General features: G+C 57.5%; 1 protein-coding gene across 4 annotated transcripts in view; it reads right to left on the reverse strand.

The window, feature by feature from the left end:
- Window positions 1–485: 485 nt before the first annotated feature.
- The window catches only part of Kcnh2 (potassium voltage-gated channel subfamily H member 2), a 34,564-nt gene continuing 24,214 nt past the window's right edge, over window positions 486–10,835 (reverse strand). For 2 of the 4 annotated variants that reach the window (XM_017801712.1, XM_008847210.3), the window contains exons 5-14: window positions 7,567–7,995; window positions 6,515–6,902; window positions 6,029–6,228; window positions 5,457–5,709; window positions 4,184–4,377; window positions 3,758–3,857; window positions 2,944–3,222; window positions 2,670–2,862; window positions 2,233–2,410; window positions 501–1,049 (exon numbers count right to left, since the gene is read on the reverse strand). In XM_017801712.1, the coding sequence (XP_017657201.1) occupies window positions 900–1,049; window positions 2,233–2,410; window positions 2,670–2,862; window positions 2,944–3,222; window positions 3,758–3,857; window positions 4,184–4,377; window positions 5,457–5,709; window positions 6,029–6,228; window positions 6,515–6,902; window positions 7,567–7,995 (2,364 nt within the window). In that variant the 3' untranslated portion in view covers window positions 501–899. Of the gene's footprint in view, window positions 1,050–2,232; window positions 2,411–2,669; window positions 2,863–2,943; window positions 3,223–3,757; window positions 3,858–4,183; window positions 4,378–5,456; window positions 5,710–6,028; window positions 6,229–6,514; window positions 6,903–7,566; window positions 7,996–10,418 lie in introns of all 4 variants that reach the window. The other 2 variants (XM_008847211.1, XM_008847209.1) reach the window with 2 other exon arrangements.

Genomic DNA, 10,835 nt, shown 5'->3' on the forward strand with positions numbered 1-10,835 from the left:
GACTTACTCTGGTACGCTCATGCTACTCCAAAAATAAACCAGCATTACCCTAACACAAAGCCTGAGGCAAAGCAGAGGATCTTCCTCCCACTCCTCCAGGGGCTATCAGTCCCCAGCCAGACTCACAGGAAGGTCAGCATATGAAGGGCAGAAAGCTTCATGTGAATCTTTGCTTTCCATCCTCAGCTGCTGTCCTGTCGGCCACACATAGCTAGGGGAGGCACATAGCTTTGTTGCCCCAAATCCAGGGTCTCATGGGAAGCCTTTAAGAAGTCCAGGCCCAGGGAGTGCCTTCCACCTTGTGCACAGGCGCGCAGGCACACACACACCACACACACACACACACACACACACACACAGTCAGATGTCTGGGCAGCCCTGCAGGCCCTGGATACAGACAGACCAGGATCCCTGCACAGACTCTTCTGCACTCCCACTCAGGTGCATTCTGAGCATAAACATGAGATACAGCAAGTAACAGCTGCAGCCAACCAGCACTGTGGAGTCTCCTCAGGATAATTATTTATTATTCATAGTCATCAGCATCTTCATTAATTATTCATATGATCCTTAATTATTATCCTTAACGATAAGAGCAGTAAATAGCAGAAAAGTCCTTGAGGTGCCTAAGGCCCAGGGCCGGGTGCCTCCGGGCAGTTAGACCAGCTAATGCCCCCAGGGCAATGGGGGGACCACAGACCCCCTGTCCACTGCCCAGCCCTGCCCCTGCCCCTCCCAGTGGGGCCCAGGGGATTGCAGGAGGAGGAGACAAGGGTCCCAAGGGCAGGGAAGAAGCTGCTCCTGCACTGTTCTCCCCTCCAAGCCAGGGCCTCTGAGGGGAGCGGTCAGGTAGTGCCCTGAACTCTGGGTGAGCCATGTGTCCACACTGGGCAGCATCACTAACTGCCTGGGTCTGAGCCATGTCTGTGCAGGGGCTGGGAGGTGAGGGCCCCCAGCTGGCCGGGCAGGGAGAGGCGACGAGTGGGGCCATCTTGGGGGAGCTCTGAGACTCCCACAGGAAGTTCCTCGAACGCCATGAACTGGGAAACCTGCAAAGAACAGGGAGCATGAGCAGGCAGGGAGACTGTAGGGAAGGGGAAAGGGACAGAGAGGCTCAGGAGAACCCTGGCAATAGAGAACAAGAGGGCTGGAAATCAGGGAGGGTCAGGTGGGCAAAGCAGGGACTTGGAGCAAAGAGAAGCCTCGGCAGCTGGAAGGATGCACCCTGGGACAGGAGCTGACAGCAACTGCAGAGCTGCCCCTGACGGGACCTTGCCCCAGAACCAGGAAAGTTTCCAAGTTCCAACCTCTTCCTTCACTCTGGGAATGACTAGCGGCTGGATCCCAACCCCAGCTGGAATATGGAGTCTGTGCTTTGGGACAGAAGCTGAGACAGAAGGAGAAACAAGGTGCCTTCCTATAATTCACAAAAGAACTCTGAGGCCCTAGAAACAGCGGTGGGCCAACAGCCAGGCGTCTGAGACCAGAGAGAGCGCCAGGGCAGACAGGAGGGGTTTGTGGGAGCTGACGCATCTGCTGGTGAGATCCCTGCGGGGGAGGCTGTGAGGGAGACTGGCACATTTGCTGACGTGGGCCCTGGTGTCTGCAAACAGGAGCAGGCAGCATATGGGAGGGGGAGCGGTGCCAGGGGAAGGAGGGGCAGATCCTAGGCCGCCTCTGGGAGCCACGGGAGCCCACTCCACCACACTCCGGAACTGGCACAGAAAGCTCAGTCACTGCTGTCCTTCAGGAAGCAACTCGACAGAAGACAAAGAGCAGTTGAGGCCCACCTCCAGCAGGAGGGGAGAGGCAAGTTCAAGAAGTCCCACCTCAGAGACTTCGCCTCAGCACCCCACAAAAGGCAGCAGTCTTCAAGATGGTGCTGTAATATTGCCAGAGTGAGAGCCAAGATGGGCAGACAGTAAGGTTAGGGGGAATGCCACCACAACAGGAACCAGGACCTTGTCCTGACACACACTGGCATTCAGCACTCAGACCCAAGTCCCAGGCTCAGACACCTTCTACACCTGGCCCTTCGGATCACTCTGCCTGCTTGTTCCCTGGTCTTAGGCCTCTCCTGTTTCGCTCCTGAACATGGGAGAAGGACATGAACAGGTGGGAAAGGGCAAGGGCAGGTGGGTGAGAGTGGTGCCCCAGGCCCAGCTGAAAGGTGGGAAAAGCAGACTTGAAGTGGAGCCAGGGCAGAAAAGGGGGGGGGGCTCCAGGACTCACCTGAGAAAGAGAGTCCAGGGTGAGGGTGGGGATGGGGCTGACAGGCAGCAAAGGAGAGGTGGAAGTGGGGCCAGGCCCAGGAGTGGTCACAGCACTGTAGGCGGGAGGGACCAGTGTCATTTGCCTCTGTAGCAGCTGTAGGACAGTGGCCATGTCTGCACTCAGCCGGGTTTCCAGCCTGGGACAAGAAGGAAGAACACAGGGAGGAAAGCACTGAAGGAAGTGGAGACACCAGTGACCACCCTTTGTCAGAGAGAGGGGGCAGCTGGTCAACCCTAGGCTGAAAGGAGCGTGGTCAGCTGCCTGGCACAGACAGGCCCAGACAGAGCCGAGCTCTCCCTTTCCTCCTGAAACACTACCAGAAACCCAGAGAAGACTCAAGTCTTCCCATAGGTCAGTCCACCCAGTGCCCACATCCCTGGGCCACCCCTCCTCACCTGTTCAGCTGCCGCTGGAGGGCATCCAGCCTGCTCTCCACATCGCCCCGGGCCCGTGGGCCGGGGCTGGATAAGGGGATGTTGAGGAGGCTGGGGGCAGGGGCCGGAGCAGGACAACGAGGCAGTTCCTGATACTGACGGCCCCTACTGTCCCCCCAAAAGCTGAATATATTGGACACCCCGGAGAAGGCACCTGGAGCAGGAGAGGAGGAGTGAGGTGGGGAAGAAAAGCCTCCGCCACCCCCAGTGACAGCCCCAGAGGTCCCATCCCTACCTGACAAGGGGTTACAGGTGTCGCTGCTCTTCTCCCCATCCTCTGTCAAGGGTTCCCCACCTGGCGGCTCTCCGGGGGGTCTGGGGCTGGAGAAGGGCACTAGGCGGAGGGGGCTGGAGCTGCGGTCTGGACCCTCATCCTCACTGCTCTCCGGGCTAGAGGGGCCACTGGACTGGCTCTCCCCCCATGGTCCTCCTGGCCGGCCTCGATTACTCAGCCCTGCCACGGCCCGGCCAGGGCCTTGACCCAAGGCGGACACTTCCCCTAGCTGCTCAGTGTCTGTGGGAAACAGAGGACGGGTCTCAGAGAAGGCAGACCAGGGAAGGGACAAGGGGGATGAGCAAACCTGGAAAGGACTGTGGCAGGGATGTCTCCAGCCGTCTCATTGTTCTCCCACTCCTCTCGCCTGGGAACTCCCTAGCCACGCTCTGGCTGACCACGCCCCAGGTGGCAGGGCTGATCCGGCTCTCTGGGACTCCCTGTAACCTGCCCCTCGCTCTCCTTTGTTCTTACCCCCCTTTAAGGAGTCAAAGCCTGCCCGCCAATATCCAGCCCTTGCCCAAACCGCAAGGAAAGATGGCGACATTTGAACCGCGGAAGAGAGGCAGGAGAAGGGGGCGCACAGGAGGATGCACACGCCTCAGTCACCTGGGCAGGGGTGGAGCCTGCAGGACCTGACTCCGCCCTCGGCCTCACGATGACCCCGCCCCCCACCCTCTGCTCTGGGGCCTGACCAGACTCGGCCCTCACACCTCTCCACCTCATCCGGACCCTGCCCTCCGCTCTCCTCCTGCCATCGCCTTGGCCACCTCACCCTTGTCTGTGCGCCTGCGGAAGGACAGCTTGCGCTTGCGTTGCCGGTTAAAGCCGCTCTCCAGCTCCGCGCTGCCGGGAGAGCCCGGGATCATGTTGGTCTGGAACCAAGAGCAGAGTCAGGGCCCTTCAGTGCCTCGCATCTGGCATGCCTGGAATGTCAGGGCCTGGCCCACACATCCTCATTAATGTAGAAAGGTAGGGCTGGACCTTCGGGGCTCTGGAGAAGTACCCTTCCCACCTATATTGCTGCCCCTGAACAAGCTGAGATTGGACTTTCAGAGCCTGGTTCTGACTGTGATGCCACTTGACAGACAGGGAAACAGAGGCACCGAAGGAGCACATTCAAAGTTACACACCGAAGGAGCAGCCTCCCAGCAGGGGCCAGCTCTCCTGGGACTGGGTCAGTTCAGGATGGCCCACTCACATCTCGGAGGTTAAACGTGATCTCCAGGCTGGACCAAAAATGGTCTGAGAACTCCGGGTACATATCCAGCACCTCCAGCAGATCATCACGATGGATCTTGTGCAGGTCACAGTAGGTAAGAGCCCTCACATCCCCGTTGGACTTGCCAGGTCGTGCATACAGATTCAGAGGCTCTCCAAAGATGTCATTCTTCCCTGGAGGCCACAGGGAAGACAGCAACCTCAGCCTGTGGTGCCAGCATGGATGGCAGCAGTCACCCTCCTTTGGGTCATTTCCAACCTGGGCAAGGGGCATCTGCCATCACAGTCAGGGAAGCATGAGCCAGCCCATGCTCCCTCAACTTCCAGCAGGCATGGCAGCACCAGTAGTGGGATGTGACAGCAGAAGGGGCCAGGAATTCGGGTCTCTCAGCAACTAGGACCCAGCTCTGCCCCCCAGCTCTGCCTGTAACTCCAACTTCTTTGAGGTAACTATATTTCTGCCCCCCAAATACCCTCCTTGCCAATTGCTGCACCCTATAAGCAATGTTCTTCAAACTATAGATGAAAACATGGCAGCTAATCAAGGCCGGTGTCTTTTTACTGAAAGGAAATGGGATCGCATAGCTTAACACAGCACAGGGCAGAAAAGACCAAAATGCACACACTGTGTATTGAAGCTTGATTTATCTGGGAAGGTAGGGTTGTAGAATAGTGTATATGTTTGTGCTGAGCTGAGAAATAAAAATCTAAAATGTTCTACTGTGGGCCATGGTCAAGAGTTAGATGCATCTGCCCCAAGGCATGTGGGACCGAGGGAAGAACAAGAAAAGCAAGAAGTCCCCAGAGTCCAAGAACAGGCGCACGCGCATGTGTGGCACACAGAGGCCACAGGTGGGAAAGGAAGGAAGGAGTAAGAGGGGAAGAGAAATGACTCCCTTTGGGCATCGCTATGCACTGTAAGTCTTTAGGGAACCATGTTTTCTTAATGAGACTGGATGCACAGTCTCCAGGTTGGTATCTCTCTCCCTCCATACCAGATAATATCCAACTTTAAGGAAAGAGCAAGTGTCTGCCGGTGGGCAAATCCTCAAGTTCCCTGAAGTTCTACAAAGCTGGCAAGACTCCCAGTTCCAGCAGCCTCATGTCCAGTGGGGTTCCTCTCTGCTGCCCCCCTCAGAGCGCCTGCCCACAGGTGAGTTAAAGGAGCCCAAGAATCCTGCCAGCAGCCCCACAGTCTTAATGACTCCCTAGCCTTCACTGGGCATTTCCTGTCCATTGTCCCCACCCCATACCCAAGATGGCCACCACGACGTCACCCCGCAGGATCTCGATGGAGCCCCGGGAGATGAAGTAGAGGGCGGTGAGCAGGTCCCCAGCATGCACCAGTGTGTCCCCTGGTGGTGCATGTGTGGTCTTGAACTTCATGGCCAGGGCCCTCAGGCAGCCCTTAGTGGCCCCTCGGAAGGGTTTGCAGTGCTGCAGCAGTGAGCGGTTCAGATGTAGGCAGATGTCCGCCTGCAGGCACTCAGGGAAGCCCTTCAGCACCTGGAGGCAGGGGGATGGCTCAGGACACTGTCTTCAGGCAACCTGCTCCTCCCAACTCCAGAAATCCAGGATGCTCTGAAGGAGGGTCCCTAGAGACCCTGGACTCCCACTCTGACCGCGTTCTCATCCAAAAGAGCAACAATCATTTCCTAGTCTCTGGCTGTGCTGGGATGGAGCTCTTGCCTATGTGAAGGGCTTGGCTCTCCCAATGGGAACACTCCAGGTGAAGGAGTTTAATCCGCTTCTTAGCACTAACAGCGCCCATCTGAAGCATGCACACTGCACCACAAGGGTGCTCCCATACCCTGGGGTGCCTCACCGCATTCATGTCGATGCCATTGGTGTAGGACCAGGCGTGCTGGAAGTACTCCTCGAGGCGCTGGCGCAGTGGGTTGGGGATCTGGTGGAAGCGGATGAACTCCCGAACCCGGAGCATCTGTGTGTGGTAGCGGGCGGTGCCCGAGTACAGCCGCTGGATGATGGCAGACACGTTGCCGAAGATGCTGGCATACATGAGGGCTGGGGGCGTGGGTGAGTGGGGCCGTCAGCATCCGCAGGAACCCCGCCCGCCCACGGGACCCAGGTCAACGACACTCGCGGTCCGGTCACGTCTCAGTCTGAGAGTGGACATACACATGCTCAAACATACATGTCCTGCCCTGGTGTCCCATGATGGTGGGCGGGCCCGAGAGTCTTAGAGAGGGAAGAGGGGTGGGGGCGGGGCGGGGCGGGAGCGCCTATTCCCGCCCTGGGACCTTCCCTCCCACCTCTTCCCGCCACGGCCCCGCCCGCAGGACGCACTCACAGCCAATGAGCATGACGCAGATGGAGAAGATCTTCTCCGAGTTGGTGTTGGGGGAGACGTTGCCGAAGCCCACGCTGGTGAGGCTGCTGAAGGTGAAGTAGAGCGCGGTCACGTACTTGTCCTTGATGGAGGGGCCGCCCAGGCCGCTGCTGTTGTAGGGCTTGCCGATCTGGTCGCCCAGGTTGTGCAGCCAGCCGATGCGCGAGTCGGTGTGCGGCTGCTCCATGTTGCCGATGGCGTACCAGATGCAGGCCAGCCAGTGCGCGATGAGCGCGAAGGTGCACATGAGCAGGAAGAGGACGGCGGCGCCGTACTCCGAGTAGCGGTCCAGCTTCCTTGCCACGCGCACCAGCCGCAGCAGCCGCGCGGTCTTCAGCAGCCCGATCAGCTGGGGGAGGGGGCATGTTCGGTGTCAGGGCCTAAGAGTATACTATAGGGCATACTGTAGCCCTAGTACAGGGGATGAAGCGTTCCCTAATAATGGAAGCCACCTTGTGCAAAGTGAGGCACTTCCCACCTGCTCCAGCACAGTCGGCTCATTAATAATCTGTGTCAGCTTTAAGACAAAGTGGTCCTTGCCAGGTGTGGTGGCGCACACCTTTAAGCCCAGCACTCTCTGTGAGTGCAAGGCCAGCCTGGTCTACGTAATGAGTTCCAGGACAGCTGGGGCTACAGGGAGACCCTGTCTCAAAAAGACCAAAAAAGACAAAGTGGTCCAGGTCCGCACAGTGAGCACAAAGAAACGGGCTCCAAAAGAACCAACAGTCACCCCAAAGTGCTGGGCCAGAACTCCCACTAGCTTTTAGGGCATTTTTGTGTAAGTTAGAAAATGATTCCACACACACACACACACACACACACACACACACACACACACACCTTGGGTGGACAAATCCAGCAAAAAGGAGCTCACTCCAGCCCCCTATTGCCCTGTGAGTATGCAAACATGGATTTGTGGGGCACCCACCTTCCACACATACAATATCCCCCTTTGGCCCCTTCCCCTACTCCCTCCTGGCTCTTCTCTCCTGGCTGCCTCCTGCCAAGCCCACCTCCTCAGAGCCGGAGCCAAAGATGAGCAAGTCAAAGGGGATGGCAGCCACCATGTCGATGAGGAACCAGCCCTTGAAGTAGTGGACAGCAATGCGACCAGGGTGGCTGACCACCTCTTCATTGGCATTGACATAGGTGGTGCGGAAGTTGATGAGGATGTCCACGATGAACATGATGTCCACGATGAGGTCCACCACGGCCAGGGGCTGACAAGCATAGCCACAGTCAGCAGTATGAGACCCGTCCTCAGTCTCCTTCAGTAGGAAGGCAGCTGAGTAGGGTGTGAAGACAGCCGTGTAGATGACAAGCAGCAGGATGAGCCAGTCCCACACAGCTTTGAAGGGGCTGTAGTGCAGAATGGTCCAGCGGTGGATGCGTGGTGCCTGCAGTTTGTACTCTGGCAGCACATCGGCACCAAGAGACAGGACCTAGGCAGGGAGAGAAGGTGCAGGAAAGGATGAGGAAAGGTCATCAGACTTCAGGGCAGAAGAGGGATTGGGAAGGGGACTTACTGTGGCAGAGTAGAGCATGTTCCCATCAGAATGCTCACCCCCTCAGCCAAGTGGCCATAGTGACTGACCACCCTCAGCCCTGGACACTACAATTTTCAAAATGCCACACAGTAGGGTGGCATCCTGGCTTGCTCCACATGGTTCTAACAGTTCCCAAAATACTTGAACTTAGGGCATCATTCAGGAAGGCCCAATACTGCTCCCCACCAGCAAGGCAGACCAGACCCCTCAGACCATGCAACTCACAACCATGTCCAAATCTTGCCCCACAGCCCCAAAACCATCACACACACACACACACACACACACACACACACACACACACACACACACACAGAGTCTCGGTCCAGAGAAATGTTCCAAGGACTACAGCTCCCAGTTGGGCAATGAGCCCAGGATCCATAGTCCCAATACATAAAATGGCCATTGCAGTTCCCTGGCAGCCCACTTCATTCCACTTCCCAAAGATGCCAACCAGCCACCCATTCTCAGGCCCCTTGGCCTCCCTGAGGGGAGAAACCAAGACTGCCCCTACTCTTACAGCCCCCTCTCTACCCCTTCCTGACCCAGAGCTTCCCACACTCTTGCCGAGGGACACAGGGGACAGAGCCCAGCCCAGAGGACCTGATGGCCAAAGTTTACAAAGTGCTCAGAAGTGTGCACTCAGCCTGCGCAGACTCCCACTTGCAGACAAGAAGGAAGCACATCCTGCCTCCTCAACAGTCAGGCAGAGGCAGCACCCTTCCTCGCAAGGCACACACTAGGGAGAACTAGATTTCCCATATGTCAGAAGCCCCTCTGCCCACCTCATCCCTTAGAATCCTCTTGCAGCATCTAACTCAGCCCCAGAGTCCCCTTCCCAATGCCTCTAACTCTAGACCCTGCCCTCCCTACAGCCAGACTCTAGGCCTTGCCCAACCCTAAATTGTTAGTCCTATCAAAGAAGCAGTGAGTCATAAGGTCCCACCGCCTTCAGCCTCTGAGTTTAATGGAGTCCCAAGACTCCAAGTTCAAGTGGGAATGCCCTAGGCCCACCTGCACAGGTGAAGCTCTTTGGAAAATGTCTTTAGGGAAAGTAGGGTGAAAGAAAGATCATAGGGAGGGGTTTGGCCACCCTAGGGTGGACTCCAGAGGCCCCAAATAGGGTAGGCAAGGAGCAGGACCTTTGGTCAGGAGAGGAACCTGTGGACAAGCTCTTTTTCTGCCCTGAATTCAGCCTAAAAGCCTGTTCATTAAACAAAGGGTAATGTGCTGTTCAGGTGTCATGAAAGGTAAAAGGTCAGTACTTCAGTCAAGGGACAGAAAGAGATAACCATACCTCAACAGGGCTCCTCTCTGTGCCTGGGGGCTCAGGCTTCAGGGCTATGCTGGATCTCTCCCAGACAGCAGTGACCCCATCCCCAGGCCTGCCTACAGCCCCAGTGCATACATGCATATGTATGTATGGTAAGTCTGGGATACAAGGCCTGGACCTGCTAACTCCATCTGCCCAAGGGCCAGTCCCAGCTCTGAAACCACTAGTTCACCATATGGCCTCAGGTTAGGTCTGTAATCTCCATGACCTGCTATCCTATAGAATACTGCTTCAACCTTGGGTCTTCACCTAAGGAAGGGAAGGTGCCACCTAGGCCTGTTCCCCATCTGGGAGGAGCATAGGAGCCCAGACAGGAAGTCAGGGCAGAGGTGGTGGTGCCAGGGGTGGGATTCTCAACTCTCCAGAGCTACCTCCAGGCTCTAAAACAGAAGAGTCAGTAGGGGCAGAAAGATGGCTCCCAGGAGGCAGTCTCCATCCTGGGGGAAAATGGCCCTGGCTGCCCTGAAGAGGTGAGTCAGTGCTTCAGTTCAGTCTGCCTTCACTGCCCATCCAGTGGCCTCTGACCCCCACTCCTGAGATTCCAGCCTCTAGGACCCCTGGGAGCAAGTCAAGCCTCCCTTGCCCAATATATAATCCCCAGAGTGGGGGAATCCCAGTGCCTCTGTACCAGGCCTGGCTGCTGCCTGCTGATTCCTCAGCTTACTCCATCTGCCTGCCATCCTCTCTAGACACCTATCTGTCCCTGACATCTCTCTCCTTTTACATTCTGAGCTAGAAAACTGTAGGCCACATGAACCACAGAGGGGCTGCCCAGGCAAGGAAAACCCTGGGAACCTAGCCAGTGAGCCAGGAGGAGAGCCAGGAGGAGCTCAGTGGTGGGTGACAGTTAGAACCAAGGTTTCCAATCTATCCTGCTTCACAGAAGCCCTCTCCCCAGTTGAGGCCACAGCCTTCTGGGTCATACCCCAACTGCCCCAGTGTCCCAGTCCAGGGAAAGGAGAGGATGCTGTTGGGGATTACCTACCTCCTGGGCCACCAGGCTGGAGATGCGAACGGCCCGCCTCACCCGGCCTTTCTGAGCCCTGGGCCGCAGAGCCCCTGTCCTGCTCGCCTTCCCTGCTGGGACCGCCATGGAGGACTTGGCTCCCCACAGCCTGCTTGCCCTGGGGCCCAAGGGCCTGACCAGCACCTCACTTGTGCCCCAGCAGCAGTCCCAGCCCAGGCTGTAAGCCCAAAGCTGGCCGACTGGCTGCCAGGGCCGACTCTGGCATGAAGCCAGGGTGGCTGGGGCTGGGCCCCGGGGCTGGGGTCACCTGGGCATTGAGTACAGGCAGCCACCCGCTTGCTTCTCGTTGCCCATGGCCCCTTGGTGAGGGCCCCCCACTAGCAGGGTACTTCACTCTGCCCGCCTGCCGCCAGCCCAGCAGCCGCCGTGGGAACC

The sequence above is a fragment of the Nannospalax galili genome, unplaced genomic scaffold, assembly GCF_000622305.1.
Source record: "Nannospalax galili isolate Female #2095 unplaced genomic scaffold, S.galili_v1.0 scaffold302, whole genome shotgun sequence".
In the NCBI taxonomy this organism is placed as follows: Eukaryota; Metazoa; Chordata; class Mammalia; order Rodentia; family Spalacidae; genus Nannospalax; species Nannospalax galili.